Below are 18,813 nucleotides of genomic sequence, written 5' to 3' on the forward strand. Positions count from 1 at the left end.
AGTCGCAAAAAATACATTTTTTTTGTTAAATTTTAGTGTGAAAGATCGACTCGCACTTGACCGCTTTTTATGATTCAGTTACTAGGTAAGTAATTATTGTTTATCTCGCTGAAGATGATGTAATTTTATCTGTTCGGCTTGAAAGTATTAAGAGGAGTTTACACTGCTGTGTATTTCGACTAAGTAATATTACATTATAGTATTTTTTTTAATATTTATTTAAATAAAGGGGCTTTTTCCATACGTAAGATGCCAGACCCATCGTAACTTATAACTATAATTTTCATTAATTTATATAAAATAATATCTTGTACAATGGTTTTGTTGCATGATGCATTAGGGGAGGTCAGCTCAAAGTGGCCACCTTAACTTTCAATTTGAAAAAAAGACGAAATATTATATATTTAAAAATAAAAAATGTGCTACTAGATAGTGCATTTATTATATTTCTGCTATGTGTGATTCATATTTACCCAAATCTTAAAATTAGCTCATGATTCACATATTACGACAACCTGTCAAAAAACCGCTTTACCCGAGGGCCCGCCTAAAGCGGCCATAGGGGTAAGGGCAACGTGGCCAGCCCAAATGTTCATACGAAATGGTATTTTTTTCTATTAAATAAATATATTTTTTATAAAATGAATGCTAAAAATGTTCAAAAATAGGTATTTATCAAAAAAAAAATCTGTAAACTGCTACATATATCGCTTCTGCTCGGTTTCTGAGGTTTCTTGACAGGAGTTATCTTCCAATAATCACAATATTTTTTTATAAAAAATAATCAAGTCTTCTAAAATAAAAATAGTCAAAATATATCAATAAAACTTTGTTTTATCGATATATTCCTGTTTTAAATGTCTCCTTAAAGTATGACCATGTTTGTTTTCTACTAATTTGACTGAATCCCGATTTTATTGAACATATTTAATAGCTCGCGCCATCGTAGTCTCTTCCCATGACCCCTGGATACTTTTCTTATGATAAGTTTGTTCACCATCTAATAATAGTTTTAAGTAATTATCATATAAAAACTATCATTTAGCTTAGCGGCCTATTGGCCGCTTTGCCCGGTCCGCTTTGCCCTTTGGCAACCGTTCTGTTTTAAACATAATTTTCTTTCGCATTTTTTATCATACTCCAGAATAATAAAACACCGGGAAAATAGAATCATTCAAATATACAAGAAAATAATTAAAACAGGAAGAATTTATCTTGCATTTTTTTAATAAAACGTACAATTCCAATATTTTTGGCGCTACAAGCTCGCGCCTTCCCCAATCGCTACCGCAACATGGAGCGGGGCTGGGCGGGATGTTCACTATGCGCCAGAGCAGCAACGTTGCTCTGCCATTATAAATAACCGAAATATTAAGGGTGGCCGCTTTGCCTCCTATGGCCGCTTTGAGCTGGGCTCCCCTACGATTCACATCATCATCTTAAAAATTATAATAAAATATATTACAAGCTTATGATATAATATTTTACGGTTAAAATACAAAGAATAAAATAAATTGCAACCTTCTTTTAAAAATCTTATAACTGCATAACCACCATCTAGGAAGTAACGGGTGAGTTAATAAACTTATAATTACAACACAAAATTATATAGTAAATACAGTCTGTCAAAAAAGTCATGAAATTAAAAAGTGGCAACATCGTAGTGTCATCACTTTTTTTTCTTAGATTGATTTGAAAGGGATGACACTACGATGTTGCCACTTTTTAATTTCATGACTTTTTTGACAGACTGTACCTATATGTACATAATTTATTTTATCAATGTACAAAATATTTCCAGTGCATAGTGCAGCCTGCAAGAGACAAAAAGAAAAAAAAAATTTAAACTGTCCTATGTCTTCTAACTTGGTTTGTAGTTTCTTCAAAATTTTTAGTGTGCAGTCTTCTTAACATTAAGTTGTTTATATATATTGCGATTTGCGAGCTGTCTGCGTCTACAGTAAGATAACTTCAGTCCCCCGGAGGTGTTGCCTTCATATATTTTGTATGACGAAGAAAGTATGATTGAGAAGAAGAATCGCTTTTAGGTAAAGAATAAAAATAAAAAAAAAAAACTAATTGAATTTAATTAATTATGTTTCTTGATTACTTAAGTTATGAATTAAAATAAAATTTTAATAAAAACTATTTTGTTTATATTCTAGGTACCTATAAGAGAAGAGTTGCAGCGGGAGTGTAATAAAATAAAATAAAAAAATATCGTGTTGTTTTTTCAAGGTTATAATATAACAAAGGTACGAAATTTCAATTACAAGCACACTATGTATGAATCATGTATGAACTATCATTATTGAGCCTTGAAGTTAGATTCCAAATAAATACATTGCGTACTTCAATTGAACGATGTAGTATTGCACTTGTGTCTAGCTTCAAAGTGACATGACGTTATTTAATCAACCTTATAGAGTGAGAGCCAGTGACAGCCAGACATTCTCAATTTTATAAAAGCTGAAAGTTTTCCTGTATATGACCCCTATGGAGGTAAGAACGACCAGCAACTATAGTTTCGGTCGGTTTAGGATTTGACCTTCGATAAAAAGTTTACCTCCACCTCAAAATTTAATACTTTTAGAAAGTTTCAGTCTGCCTGTCGCCGGCTCTTGGGTTATTGTTATTTAATCAGCCTACGAATGGATATAAAGTTGCTGCACCTAACTGCACCTTAAAAGTGGTATAAATGTAATCCATGTCACTCGGCTTCGCCAATTAGTTTTCCGACCGTGTATGTACATTATACTCGTACCATCAGAGAAATTCAATCATAGGCAGATCAATTCAATCCCAGTTGTGACTTGTGATATATCGGCAAATCTTGACATAAAGCGACCAAACTACGTAGGTCCGCCATATGCCTATGAACCAACTTCTCTGATAGTACATCATACATGTATATTACTTGTATCATCATTTTTTTTCGAAAGGGCTGTTAAGCATTAGTGTCCTAACCCACAATTTTTTTTGTCGTTAAATTTTGAATGCAGTCTTGTTCTAAATCATCTAAAGAACATAACTGCATTCATAACTCAATACGTAATTTTTGTGTGGGTTAGTTCACGAATGCTTAACGGCGTCCATGCTACTGGTCTGGTTAGCTAGTTAGTTGGTTGGTTTAGCATCTTTTCATTTTTATTCATTTACAATTATAAGAAACATTTGTTTTTGTAGATGGAATATAATTTATTACATTTAGATTTTTTTTGTTTTCTTGTAAAAAAAAACCCGTAGCAAGGAACATGAAAAACTGTCACCCATATCATCTTGCCCCTCCTTGCTTATCTCCAAACCAACTATAGTTTGTGCCTGTGCCTGGCCCCTAAAGTCACACGTGTAACATTCTAATCGGGCAATAGATAAATTCATTTATAGGCGGTTAGCGGATCCGCGTCATTTGTTCGGGTTCGGTAGTATAACTAGAGACCCGCTCCGCCCTTCGCACGGTTGAAGTGCTAATAAAAACCTATTTAATTACCAGTATTTCACTATTATATTACTTTTAGAAAATTAAGAATACCATAGATAAATATTTTATACAGCGAGAGAGGCATGAATGGGCCGGCTCGACCGGAGAAATACCACGTTCTCACAGAAAGCCGGCGTGAAACAGTGCTTGCGCTGTGTGTGTTTTGCTGAGTGTGAGTTTACCGGAGGCCCAATCCCCTACCCTATTCCGTTCCCTACCCTCCCCTATTTCCTTCCCTTCCCTACCCTCCCCTATTACCCTATTCCCTCTTAAAAGGCCGGCAACGCACTTGCAGCTCTTCTGATGCTGCGAGTGTCCATGGGCGACGGAAGTTGCTTTCCATCAGGTGACCCGTTTGCTCGTTTGCCCCCTTATTTCATTAAAAAAAACTGTATGATTTAAAGCTGGGCAAATGCCGTTTCGACTATGCATTAATTAATGAAAAATAGATTTTTTAAATGTAGTCCTCTTAAGTACATGACGATTGTATTTAGGTAGAATATGACCTTCGAAGTGAGTCCTAAGATGGCACCCCCGGTGAATCCGGCTACGTTGGACGACGCTATGCTGGAGACAGGTAAGATGGCAAGATACTCCATATTCTAACATCGACAAATTTGGTGGATATTCTTATCAAAAAAAAAAACTAAATCTTTGCTGGTGCATTAATTACTGTAGCCCTAGCACGGCCACCAGCAGAAATGCGAAAGTATGGACAAACTGTGGAGATAAACTTAAAATAGCGTTCCGATTAGCTTTTTTCGTTCCCAAAAATTCAATTAAAATGCCACTTTATGACAGACTATAGTCCTAAAAATTCAAATAATATCCTACTCTACGAGTATGACATATACTATATAATAGTCTGTCATAAAGTGGCATTTTAATTATATTAACTTTATGGTCGCGATTGGCCGCGGTAAAGATCGGAACGGCACCTTAAGTTTGTCTATACCTTCGCATTTCTATTGGTGGCCATGCTAGGGTTACTGGACGTAGGTCTAGTCGATGGGTATCGGAAGTGTGTATCTTTTAATTGAAGACAGAACACCCGTCAAATAACAGTATTATTAATAAAAACACATTTATTTTTACTACTACATGGAATAAGTAATTATTATAATAATTGTAACTGTCATTAAAATTAAGACAAAAAAGTCATTAATGCAGCAACACTTTCATCATGTTTTTTTCCTCTTCAATAAATTTCCCTTTTAAAAAATAGACTGATCAATGCTATTTTTAATTAAAAAGGTATTGTAAAATATTTCCTCTGATTTATATACAGTCGATAACTAATAATAATTATAGGAAATTAATTAAATATGCAGTACAATAGAAATGATTGATGTAATGCAACAAAGTCATTAATTATTAATAAGGGATTGTTCATCCTGGGTTCCAAATCGAAGTTCAAAATCTTTTGGATATACATGGTTTAACTCAAACTGGAGTGTACAGAAGCAAGGCCAAATATTTACAAACAAGAAAATTGGTCCAAATCCACTAAAGAAACGATATAAGTGTATTATTGTAGAGGTCATTTGTAATGTATGTTCGTTTATACGTTTAAAGTTTAGTTGATATTTCAATATTCCTTTCTATTTCTCACCGTTTATGATAAACAAATTCATAATGTCTACACATTATTTTTCAGGGTTTGGTGTTTACAACATAGTCCACATGCTGCTCAGCGGTGTTATCCTGATGGGGGTTATAATACAGAACCTGATTCTTGGCTACGTCCTGCCTGCAGCACAGTGTGAGCTCGACCTATCTCTGTCTCAACGAGGATGGCTAGCTGCTCTACCTTTCTTAGGTAAGGACCATGAAAGACGCCTGATTATTTTTAAGCTATTGCAAGAAAATCCCTAACGAAAAAAAACTAGCAATCGTCTAAACGCCGATTCAATTTGGCAGATTTCGGCACGGTGTTTGCGTGCGTGCGACTAGATGTAAGTCTATTAGTAATAGCTTTTTACCGCGGCAGTCCCCTATAGTATCACATGTATTTTATTACAAAATTGCACCCGAAAGCCGTATCTCTACGTACGTGTCTGATGTCTCCACGTAGGCTGTACGATAACCATTGAAGAACATTTTTCCAAAGTTTAATCCTGAATATTAGTGATTATTAACTGAATATTACTCACTAAGATTAACTGTGTTCTTAAATTAAGCTTTATTTATAGTCTCGATCGCGATTCTCGAATCATTAAGAATTTTATTATTAGAAACAATAACTAATTAGCTATTTAATTTAGTTTTCATGTCGTACCATGACTTTTACTTTTTACAACCTAGCTAGTTTACACTTCGTTGTATTTAGACGTTTAGTAATTAGTACTAATTTAAAGCAAATGCCATAATAGATGTAAATGCGAAGGCGTGTGACCAATTAATTGATCTATAAAAGGCCATATAGTGGCCCAATATGATGTAACTACTTTTTAAATTGCTTGGAGTAATTGAAATAACCTAAACGTCTTATTTGTTTTAGGAAAAAAATCGTTGAACTCTAATGTGTGACCTTGTCTTTAAGGTGATCCAAATCAAATCGTGTGTGTATGCGTATAGACTCAGTAGTCAGTACAGACGGGCTACTATCTACTACACCCTGACCAATGTCACTTCATTGTTGTACCATGAAAAAAATTCCTTCATAGACAGATGATGGACCTACGTAATTCGGTAACATTTGTGGTTACATTATGTCAAACCCAGCCGACCCACGAGATTACGACAGCTAACTTTGAATTGACACAATCCGACAAAATGGCATAGGTCTACAAACTGCCCATAGGCAGTTCGAAGACCTATGTAATTTTGTCTGATGAAGCAATTTTTTTCATGGTACAACAATAAAGTGACATTCGTCAGGTTGTAGTAGATAGTAGCCCGTCTGTACTGACTACTGAGTCTACACACACACGATATACACGCACCGTGCACGGAATTGATTTGGATCACCTCAAAGACAAGGTCATACATTAGAGTTCAACGATTTTGTTCCTAAAACAAATAAGACGTTGAGCTCATTTTAATTTCTTTTTAATTTCTCCAAGCAACTCAATTCTCAATTAATATTCTATCACAGAAGTTTATACATGATATTATATAAACTTCTCTGATAGTACATTAATTAAGAATTGAGTTGCTACACCACGACTCACGAGCTACTCCTCCTACGAGCTACGGACTCTTCAAAACTCGTCATCTGTGTTTTTCGGTCGACCGACTGTAGTGGCTGAATTTGATAAAATTAAGTTTTTTTTTGTTTTTTTAAACAAAATGTCGTGCCATATGAAAATATAATTTACAATGAACCGCCCGTGTGCACCTTGTCGTATTATCTTTTCTAATAATTTTAGTGACCAGTAATTAATAATTAATTGCTGATATTCTTACATTGTACATATGTTACGAGTATTTTATTTGGATAATCTAAATGAAATACTCGTATCATACCAAAACATTTCAGCTACTAAAACGTTGTTAAAATGTTGCACAGCTATTAAAAGTCATTAGCAATAATTAACGTGATTTAAAATGGATTTTTAGCACGCTATGAAATATTTATCGTTTATAATTGATCTACATAGACCCGCTTGAACTTGATATTAATCATAGTTCATGGATTTAATTGGTGTCAATAATATCATTTGTGAGTTGTTTTTAAATTAATCTTTCTGTTGCCTTTATTTGATGTATAATAATTGAATTGGGTGGAAATAAGTGTGCTGCAGCTTGTTTTTGCTCGTACACAATATCTTGCTGCCTTGACATACAACTTTTTTATTACGATTTAAGTGTTATTGTTGTACACTATTGGCGACAAAGCAGCGACAAACTGACGGATTACGTGTGAACCAGTCACTTCTGTCCTGTCCACTTGTTTGTTTTACGGTCTATCGTGCTGAGAGCTGAGTGTATATTATACGTCACTTACACGTTTACGAATTTTTTTTAAATTCAGAGTCAAACAATATTTACTTCGTTGCGCCAAATTCGTTTATCGTGCGGGTAGCGTACATTTTTCGAAATAAATAGTTTCCTTTCCCGAGTCTAAAGTTATCCTTATACCAAACATTTCAACAAAATTGATTCCTGTTGAACCTGTTGAAATTGTGGCGTAAAAAAGTAACAGACAGACATTATTATATTAGTAATTTTACTAATATAATAATAGTCTGTCACGTCTAGGGGCGATGTAACGACCCATGATACAAAAAATCAATGTTTACGTGCTTATGATAAGTAGTGTACTAAAACTTTAATGAAGATTTTGAAATAAGTTCCATACATTTACCGTCAAACTCTTCATTTAATTAAAGTTAAGTAATCATTAAAAACCCTTTCACGTGTTTCAGGTATAATCCTGACGTCGTACGTGTGGGGCTGGGTGGCGGACACGCGCGGCCGCCGCTTCACCATGCTGCTGTCCACGACCATGTCCACGCTCTTCTCCATCGTGCTGAGCCTCATGCCCGACATTACATCTTTCGCCGTCTTCACTTTCCTGTCAGCTATATTGTAAGTTTTTTTAAATAAAATAAAGGGTTCAAACGAGCAAACGGGTCACTTGATGGAAAGCAACTACCGTCGCCCATGGACACTCGCAACATTAGAATAGCCACTGTAGCGTTTCCTTTTAAGAGGGCATAAGCTTCTTGAAGAAGAAAATTAAAAATCTTCTTGAAGGTTTGCAGGTCGTATCGGTCCGGAAATACGGATGGTGACAGTTTATTCCAGAGTAAAATAGCTTCATGGAAAAATCTTATACTCTCCTATGTATTTACTGAACTTTCAGCGAGATGATGTATCTTGCGACAGCACTGCGACAGGCGTTTGACGCCAGATATTGTACGATTTTAAATAAGTAGTACAAGCACACAGTACTCGTAGAAGCGTTAATAATAATATTACTTATAATTTTTTTTGCTTGATTCTAAAATTGAGTCGCTAAGATCTCATCATGCGGCCTTTACACTTTGGCCCGTGTCCATCATATTCTGCCAAAGTGAAGAAGGGCCGACACATAGAAACTTGAAGTCTCTCGTCAGTTTTGAAAAATATACTTAGTAATAATACTTACTATTTATAGATAACATACATATTTGTTATTTAGTTTTTAAATAATATTAGACACGTGGGAGAGCCAGCCATGCGTCGGCACGAATGGGCCGGCTTGACCGGAGAAATACCACGGGCTCAAAGACAACCGGCGTGAAACAGCGCTTGCGCTGTGTTTCGCCGAGTGAGTGAGTTTACCGGAGGCCCAATCCCCTACTCTATTCCCTTCCCTACCCTCTCCCCTGCCTACCCTATTCACATCTCTACCCTCCCCTCCCCTATTCCCTTCCTTACCCTCGCCTACCCTATTACCCTATTCCCTCATAAAAGGCCGGCAGCTCAGAAGAGCTGCCGGCCTTTTATGACACTCGCATAGACACTCGCAACATCAGAAGATGTTGCGAGTGTCTATGGGCGACGGAAGTTACTTTCCATCAGGTGACCCGTTTGCTCGTCTGCCCCCTTATTTAACCCTTATTTAATAAAAAAGATTAGATAGTAAGATTTTTGCCAACGACTTTATCGTATTTTAGTTCTTACATAATGGTGTTCGATATTTGCACAAACTACAATAAGTCTGCGCAATTGAATTATTATAATTTCAAACAAATAATATTGAATACATTTAATTTAGATGTTAATATTTTATTCTTACCTTTCATTTCTAGGGTTCCGTAGCCAAATGGCATAAAATGGAACCCTTATAGATTCATCATGTCTGTCTGTCCGTCCGTATGTCACAGCCACTTTTCTCCGAAATTATAAGAGCTATTGATACTTGGTAAGTAGATGTAGTCTGTAAACCGCATCAAGATTTTGATACAAAAATGGAAAAATTATCAAAATTTTAGGGGGGGGAGGAAAAATAAAAACTTTTAATTTCATAGATTCCTTTTTGCTGCTGCGGAACCCTTCGTGGACGAGTCCAACTCGCACTTGGCCGGTTTTTTATTTGCATAAATTTTGTAATTTTATGAAGCAAGAACTTTTAGTCTTCATTTCTCTACATTATATGTTTATTGTGGAAATTGGTATGTTGGGACTGTGTTTTTTTCAGTATGTCGGGCTCCTCTGCCGTAGTTTATACTTACATCGGAGAGTTCACGAATGTTAACCATAGAGACAAGATGGTGGCTTTTGGTGCATCCTTCGTTGGTATCGGCTCGGTGGTTTTACCAGGTAAGATAAAAGTTCACAACACGGCCTTATCAAATTATTTATAACTAGCTGTTGCCCGCGACTTCGTTCGCGTTAGCAAAATTTGGTAGTTCAAACTTAAAATCCTTCAGAAAAACGTAAAATTACTAACGTAACGGAAAATTACTAAGATCATGTTAACAAATTAGGGCAACATCTCATACAATAACAAAAGAATTTTGGAAATCGGTCCACAAATGACGGAGTTGTCCGCGAACCAATATAAAAAAGTGAAATACATCCTCCTCCTTTTCGGAAGTCGGTTAAAAAGTAGCCTAAGTTATTCCTTACTACATCAGCTATGTGCCGAAAAAAGTCCCGTCAAAATTGCTCCAGCCATTTCAGAGATTAGCCGGAACAAGCAGACAGACAGACAGACATACAGACAAAAATTGTAAAAAATGTTGTTTTGGTGTCTGTACCCTATATACAATCATATGTATGTAGTCAAAAACGGTTCTTTCAATATTACAAACAAACACTCCAATTTTATTTATATGTATGTATAGATGTATAGACTAGACGTTCCACGCGGCTTCACCCGTGTAAATGAGATGTTTCACAGACAAATTAGTCCACAAAAAATAGCCTATGATCCTTCACGTGGTCTACTTCTTATCGGTGCCAATTAACAGAAAAATTGTCCTTTCTAATAATTTTCCCCGTTTTTTCCTCATTTCCCTCTATTTCCTAGCTTCTCTTAGTCTTAGCGCGATAAAATATAGCCTTCCTAGATAAATGGGCTATCTAACACTGAAATAATTTTTCAAATCGGACCAGTAGTTCCTGAGATTAGCGCGTTCAAACCATCAAACAAACAAACTCTTCCGCTTTATAATATTAGTATAGATCTACAAGTTACTCAAAGAAATCAAATTTAGCATTTCGAGAGTAAAAACTAAAGATCACCAGAAACAGAACCTCCTTTATACGGGAGTCAATTAAAATTTTTTGCTTTGCAACGTCTTAATACATAAAACTAAATTTTCTTTCTAGGTATAGCATGGTTAATCCTGCCTTTGGAGTTTTCTGTGCCTATTTCGTTCCTGGGCATCGCATTTCGTTCCTGGAGGCTGCTGATACTCACATGCACCATACCTTTTATCGTGGGAGCAATATTCCTCCTGCTTTCCTCTGAGAGCCCAAAATTCCTCTACACTTTAGGTAAAAACGAGGAATGCTTAAAAGTCTTAAGCAAGATCTACGCTATCAATACTATGAAACCTAAATCCACGTATCCGGTAAGTAGCGACTAGACCATTTAATCCCGTTAAATATATCGTGTGTAATGTGTCGAGCTAGCGTACGGTCACGCTCCACGTTATGCACACGCAGCTAATATTAATTATTAATTAATATTTTCGCGATTCGCGCTGCTGATTGCCGCTGCACGTCACCATGGCGCTCGTGGCGAATGAGTTGCTGGCGTTCATCCAGCACGCCATCGACACAATGGACGAGGTCAGTATACTGCAGATCTGCAAGTCCTCGTTCACCAGCGAGGAGATTGCCCAGGGAAAGCAGTTGCTATACGAGACGCTCGGTCAGAGCGCGAATATGCCATCGCGACGGAGGGATGGAACTGAAAGAAGCGTGCAGGATATAATATCCTTGCTGAAGCAGACGGATCCGGATGAGGTGCCGGCTTTTGTGGCGAAAAAACTGCACAAGCTGCCGCCCGTGACGCTGGACCACGTCGACGTTGTCACCCTCTTAAAGGACATCAGGTTCCTGAGAGAAGAGTTGGCCGAAGTTCGAGGTAGACTGCAGGCATCAGAGTCTACGATCAGCGATCTACGTAATGAATTATCACAATTAAAGAGTGGTAATTCAATATGTAGGTCACCTGATGCCGCGTTCGTAACTCGCCGTCGTGGTGCACAAGCGATAACGTTCAGCCCGTCAGCACTTTCAGACGGGTCAACGCACAAGCACGTCATTGCCGCCACCGCCACTGCCCCCGCCGCCCGCTCCCCGCCTGCAACGGAGCCGCGGCCGAACTACGCAAGTGTCATCACTTGCCCCCCGCCTTCTCCCCCGCGTTCAAAAAACAAAGGGAAAAAGGAGGCTCCCGCAGAAGAGTGTCCTCTCTCCAAAAAGGACCGAAAGTGCGATGATGACGGGTTTATAAGAGTGGAGAGGAAGAAGAAGAAACCCGTCGTCCGCAACCATCGCGGCACAGCACCCGAAAGACCCGAACAGCTGTTGCGGCGTGAGACTCCCGCGACGCCACTGTACGTGTCCAGGCTGCACTGGTCCACGACGGTCGAGCAGGTCGTGGACTACATCAGGAGCAAGACCCACTTCGTCTTGAGGGTCGAGCGTTTGGAGTACCAGTACCAGTACCTTAGTGTTAGCTTTAGTTTATATGTTATGTATGTTAGTCTATAAGGTATATATAATATGGGCCAATAATAAAATAAAAAAATAAAAATATATTTTGATAGACTAACAGTTTTTGTAACAACTAATGTTCATCAAAAATGTTGTAATTTTCATAGAGCGTGGCTCAGGGCTCTACACTAATCCGCTGCTCGTCGATTTCAAAGATACGAATTTCGAATATACAGGGTGTAACAAAAATAAATGATAATACTTTAGGGTATGTACGTGTTCCTTGTAGAGAGTTTACTGTGAAAGTGGCAGGGCTGAAAGACCAAAAATTTTTTTCACTTTTCTATGGGGAAACTCATGACGCGCGGGCCCTTATCCATACAAAAGTAAAAAAAAAATTTCGTCTTTCAGAGCTGCTACTTTCACAGTGAACTCTCTACAAGGAACACGTACACACCCTAAAGTATTATCACTTATTTTTGTTACACACTGTATATTTTTTTATGTTTTGATTAGAAAGAAAACTTACAGAAATATAATTTTTACGTTCCAGGTTAAGTCACTCATAACGGAGGAAGGAAATACAGACAGGTCACAAACCAAAGGCGTTGCAGCGGTGTTGAGCTCAATGAAGGAGCAAACCTTTCCCCTATTCAAAATGCCACTTCTACCGTGGACGTGCTTGGCCTGTTTCATTCAGTTTGGAATATTGGCAACGTGAGTCCTCACTTTCTTTGTTACCCACAGCTTAGTCCGTGCAAAAATTCGATTAATTTTTCACATATTTCCGGGATATTAACTAGTATCTAAATACAATATATTCATCATAATTCATAACCAGTTTACCATTTTAGGCGGAGAGGCTACAACTTACAAGTAGACAAACAGACATAAAAGCACTTTCGAATTTATAACATCAATAGGTAGGACTTATAGATTTTCACATCAAAGTAAGAATTTAAAACAAGTCCATAATACAGGGGTTATACTACAGGGGGCAAGAGGGCCGCCGTGTGTCGATCCGCCATTATTATCCGAAACCACAAGTATTATAAAATAAAATTATAATACTAATTATACAAAGCAGACAGATGATTAAATATTTGTTTAATATTATAGTTTAGCTGCTTAACGTAACCATAAAGTGTTCATTATTATGTATATCTTTTTGTAATAGCTACATAAAGAAAGGCGCCGTGACAAAATATTGAACGTGTAACTGCGCCGCAGGCTAAAAAAAGATTGGGAATCAATGCCATAATACCTGATAATTAGTAATTAGTTAATTACATATTAATTGAAAGTTGTCAGCATTGAAAATAGTGGAAAACACTGTCAATCAAACTTATGTTTTCAGAAACAACGGTTTCTACGTGTGGTTCCCGACAATTCTGAATTCCCTGGCAGGTCACGTCGGTAACGAAACGAGAATTTGTGATGTCCTCGTCTCCAAACCTTCAGCCACTAATGTTACACAGGTGAGTGCTCAGTAGCGGAAAGGGGCGCCGAATTTTTCAACACTATCCCAGTGCCGAAGGAATCTCGCCCAGGGTGCTAGTAATGCTAAAACCGGTCCTGTGGTCCTACTCAAACTATTATACCTATAATTATTATACTTTCAAGTTTCAAGAACCACTAACCTTTTTGTGTCCGCGTAAATAAATATATCCAACAGGAACACTGCAATTTTCGGGGTGCGAAGTCCCGAGCAAAAATATTATGTGACCAACGACATACTAAATTGCATCAGTTTTATTGCAAGAAAAAGCGATCATTTTTTCTGACTTCTAAAGTCTATGGTTATAGCTACACACAATTCCAATCTCTATATTTCCAGGTGCACTGCGACGACACAATCAACACCTCGACCTACGAGATGTCCATCTACGTGGGCCTCGTCTTCTGCTCCATGTACATCATCGTGGGTTTTCTAGTGAGCTTCGTGAGCAAGAAGCTGATCCTGGTGGTGGTGCTGGTGGTGACGGGTCTGTGCGGGATCGGCGCCCACCTGGTGTACAACCAGCAGGTCGCTATCGGCCTGTTCGCGCTGTTCCAGATGTGTGGCGCCTGTATTGGCCTCATGAATGCCGTCAGCGTTGAGCTGTTCCCGACTAAATATAGGTAATATGTGGAACTTCATTGCGCCGTTTGTCTTAATATATTGCGCGGAAGCTGTTTTCCATAGATATTCTTACTCTATTAGGAAGTTGGTTCGGTAGTTTGTGGGTTAAAAGTAACAGACAGAATAATATACTCCTCCATAATTTATAACATTGTCATGTATGAGAAGTATATTTATTGATTAGATTAAAATATTCGGAAACGTGGATTTTTAGAGTCATGCATGATTTAAACGTAGTTTTATAGTAGTCGCGCCACGCAGCCTGTAGCTGATCCGAAACTTGTACCCTGTCATTTATTTCACTTGTGCTACCACCTATAGCTTTTCCACGTTCTATACGAAGAAAGTGCTGCCCACTGAAATTAATAAATTTCATAGGCAGATGGCAGCACTACTACATCTACGTATTTGTTATTAGGCGTGTCCACACAGAGCGAGCAGCTTAGAGGCAGAGTTAGCGTGGACACGCCTGTTTGCCCTCATTCATGAATGTTAACCATGTTGATGGTTATTACCATTAATCATTAATGATTATGTTACATACAATAGGGGATAAATGATTATGTACAATTATTATGAAAAAACACAACAACTGCAACTTGGCTAGATTATTTTAATCCTCAGCGATATGGCACTTATCATCATATTTTATTTTAAAATTAGAACCCGAGGCAGCAAAAATTGTATTATCGATAACTTAATCTATTTTTACAATAAAATAGATAATATTATCTTCGTTACTCATCTGTTTGCTTATTTCACAATATCAATTTGTTTTGTTATTAATAGTAGAAATTATTACATTTTACCTTATAATTTTAGAGGATCACCCTCGACTTTTCGTAAATTCAATCACCAAGTTGACCACTTGGTAACAGTGGGATCACCTTTAAAAAAATAAAAGAATTATCAAAATCATCCTATTCTATAAAAATATTTAGAAAAAAATAAACGAGGTGACTCGAGATCTCTCTTTGGTTTTTTCGTCGGTCACAGGCAAAAAATCCGATCACCAAAATATAATACTCCTTTTCCTTTGTATTCCATTATTTTCAGTGTTTTACTATAAATTATTTATTTTTTCAGAGCGATGGCTGTGTGCTTGTCCATGATGATGGGTCGGGTTGGCTCCATGGTTGGATCGAATTTGATCGGCATATTCCTGGGTACCAACTGCAGCGCAAGTTTCTATCTCTTTGGTGGAATTTTGATAGGTAGATAATATTTACTTCCGTTTATTAATGCTTTTGATTGTTAAACGCGAAAAAATAAACCAATCTTTGTTGAATAAATAAATCCCTTTCTAAAAAATCTCAGAAACTGCGAATACGTACAGGAAAATGATTACTGTAGCGACCGCCAATCATTATGAAGGGAACTTTAAATGCCTATAGTCCGGTCTAATTAGACGCAAAAAATCGTAACCTCGGAATAATTTGCATAGAGCTGAAAATTGGTAGAGACGTTAAATACACCATTATAAATAAAACCTCAAAAGTTCCCGACGATCCTCCTTGTGCTAAAAATTTTATTCAAGGTCAAAGATATGAAAATGAGCATTTTACCATTTTTTTCCAAACTGTACATTTTATCACAAAAATAGGTAGGACAAGAGTGTAGATTTCTACAAAATACAAACAATAGAATTCTCTACATAAAATATTCAGACACTTTTTCATACGAATTACCATTCCTTTTAAATGGCGGGCTTAAAGTTTGAGAAAATCATATCTATACTTATATTATAAAGCTAAATAATTTGTGGAACTACTGCTTTGAATTGAAGAATTCGTTTTTTGTTGGATAGTCTTGTTTAACGAGGAAGACTTGAGCTATATAACATCACGTAGGCACCAATAGGAGCAAAGAAACAGAGAAAAATGGGGAAAAACGGGGAAAATTATTTGAACGAGTTTATCTCACGAACGGCTGAATCATTTTTTATATTATTTGGCACAGATATAAAGTAGACCACGTTGAAGGATATAGGCTATTTTGTTTCTCGGGAAAATGTACAGTTTCCGTGAAATACATAATTAACAGGGCGGAGCGGAACTTCTTGTACTACAGCATACGAGGGCTGTTTTCAGGCAAACATACTTCTGTGTGACTCACCAAATCTAAACTTTTCGAGTCGCGAAGAGCAACAATACGCTTGCAAGCTACTCAGAAGTATGTCAGGCCGAGAACATTTCAAACAACTCTATAGTATGTAGTACTAGATGTTAAGTGTGGCTCCGCCCACGTTAATTACAAATTTCACGGAAACCGTAAATTTTCCTGAAAAACAAAATAGCCTATGTCCCTTTACGTGGTCTATTCTATATCTATGCTAAATAACATAAAAATTGCTTTAGCAGTTCGTGACATAAGCTCTTTTAAATAATTTTCCCCGTTTTCCGCATTTTCCTCTATTTCTTTGCTCCTATCGGTGGCAACGTGATGCTATATAGCTCAAATATTCCTCGATAAACAAGACTATCCAACAAAAAACGAATTCTTCAATTCAAAGCAGTAGTTCCACAAATTCATTTATAAGGAATGGTAAGTCGTATGAAAAAAGTGTCTGAATATTTTTTGTAGAGAATTCTATGGTCTAGATGCTTGTCTTACCTATTTTTGTGATAAAATGTACAGTTTGCAAAAAAAAACGGGAAAATCCTACTTTTCCTATCTTTGACCTTGAATAAAATTTTTAGCACAAGGATGATCACCGGGGATTTTTGAGGTTTTATTAATAATGGTGTATTTAACGTCTCTACCAATTTTCAGCTCTATGCGAATTATTCCGAGGTCGATAGTTTAATTTTCCTGGGCTACTAGCAAATTATTAAGTAAATACAATGATTTTTTGGGCCTGTTTCACCACTTCCTGATACGTGTCGGATAAGCTATCCACAACTTAACTTGACAGATAGAGTATGGGGCATCTGTCAAATAAGTTGTGAATAGCCTATCCGGCACCTTATCAGAAGGTGGTGAAACAGGCCCTTAGTCCACTTTTTTGCCCTAATAACGTACTAATTAATAAATAATAGGTAACATTTCATATTTTTCCAGTGTGCGGCCTAGCTTGCTTTACGTTGCCCGGTAAAAAAGACGACGGACAAGTGAAGAGTAAAGAAATGTCTGAATCTGAAGCAACGGAAGTGGCCTAGCTTGAACCGATATGAGCAAAATTTTAACATTCGAATTTTAAAATTCGAAATCCTATTTCCTGAAGTGCTTCCTTGTGTCTAGGGTTATAAAAATATGTTGAATATTTTGTAATAAAATACATAAGCCGCTTTAGAAGAAAATTCGGTTTCTGGAACATCTGGACATCATCAAAATTATATTTCCTGAAGTACCTCCTTGTGTCCTAGGGTTACAAAATATTATGTGAAATATTTTTGTAATAAAGTCATAAGCCACTTTAGAAGAAAAATCGGCTTCTCGTCTTCTGGAACATTTGGACATCTTACAGCTCAATATAACTACTAAAGTATACTTACAACACTTGTAAAATAGCAACAAAAAAGGCTGAAAGGCTTTGATCCACAATGCCATCAGATGGAGAGAGGCGAGGCAATTCCAAATACTTACTATCCTTTTGCAGTTTCAGCGAATTTGAATTTTCGACGGATCGTGTATAATGCAGATAGATCTTCAGATAGATAGTATAATAATTAGAAAATATTAATGGTGTTACAAAATATGATGTAGTATTTTGTAAATTATTTTTGATACAATCAATAAAATTACAAAATATAAGAGTGATTTATTTAATCTTATACCTGGGTTTATGTGTCTGGTAGGTTATCGCAGTTTCAAGGCTGAATGATGGTTACTAAAAATGCTGGAATTCAAAAAGATGTTTTACAAAACTGGCCGCCACGGAGAAGGTTTTGTTTCAGCCATAAAGTTAATATACCTAGCGGAATAGAGAAACAAAGGCCTGAGCAAGAGAGATGACACTATCAGTAGCACCGCGTGGTAAAAAGAGACGTGTGATACATGACAGCAGCACTCTTTTTAACCGACTTCCAAAAAACGAGGAGGTTATATATTCGGCTGTGGATATTTATTTTTTTTGTATGTTCGACCACTACTCCGCCGTTTGTGAACCGATTATCAAAATTTTTGTTTTATTATATTAGGTTTCACTCCAATTTGATTCCATTTTCACAAAAACGTGATCTGATGATGGGATCCATGAGTAATCGAGGGAACTCCTGAAAATTTATATGGAAACATATGGTGATTTTGGTTTTATGAGAAGCATCCTAAGCATATGCTACCAAAACGCAAGATTTTGCACCAAGGTATACTATGGTTCCGGAGATACTAAGAGAACTCCGGATTCCTTATAGATACAAGTTTGGGGGTTTAGGCGTTGTTTTAAGAACTGAAAGCATATGCTACTATGCAAATTACATTCATCATCATCATCATCATAATCATCATCATCATCATCATCACTACCATGTCAGGGACACCAATGTCACAACTCACATGGTTGTATAATATGGATGCGCGCAGCGCCAAAACAAACACAATCCAGAAAGTCCAAAAGTAGGTTAGGTTAGGTTGGAACTTAGACCACAACACCCAGAAATAGGTGCCA

General features: G+C 37.0%; 1 protein-coding gene across 1 annotated transcript; it reads left to right on the plus strand.

The window, feature by feature from the left end:
* Positions 1–1,970: 1,970 nt before the first annotated feature.
* Positions 1,971–17,894, plus strand: LOC121725242 (synaptic vesicle glycoprotein 2C-like). The gene is made up of 12 exons (XM_042112103.1): positions 1,971–2,048; positions 2,166–2,255; positions 3,976–4,058; positions 5,139–5,300; positions 7,852–8,014; positions 9,612–9,733; positions 10,748–10,992; positions 12,639–12,802; positions 13,443–13,563; positions 13,923–14,206; positions 15,294–15,421; positions 17,268–17,894. Exons 3-12 carry the CDS (start codon positions 3,983–3,985, stop codon positions 17,363–17,365), a joined length of 1,563 nt encoding a protein of 520 aa, XP_041968037.1. The 5' UTR covers positions 1,971–2,048; positions 2,166–2,255; positions 3,976–3,982; the 3' UTR covers positions 17,366–17,894.
* Positions 17,895–18,813: the final 919 nt, after the last annotated feature.

Source organism: Aricia agestis, chromosome 3 (assembly GCF_905147365.1).
Source record: "Aricia agestis chromosome 3, ilAriAges1.1, whole genome shotgun sequence".
Classification (NCBI taxonomy): domain Eukaryota; kingdom Metazoa; phylum Arthropoda; class Insecta; order Lepidoptera; family Lycaenidae; genus Aricia; species Aricia agestis.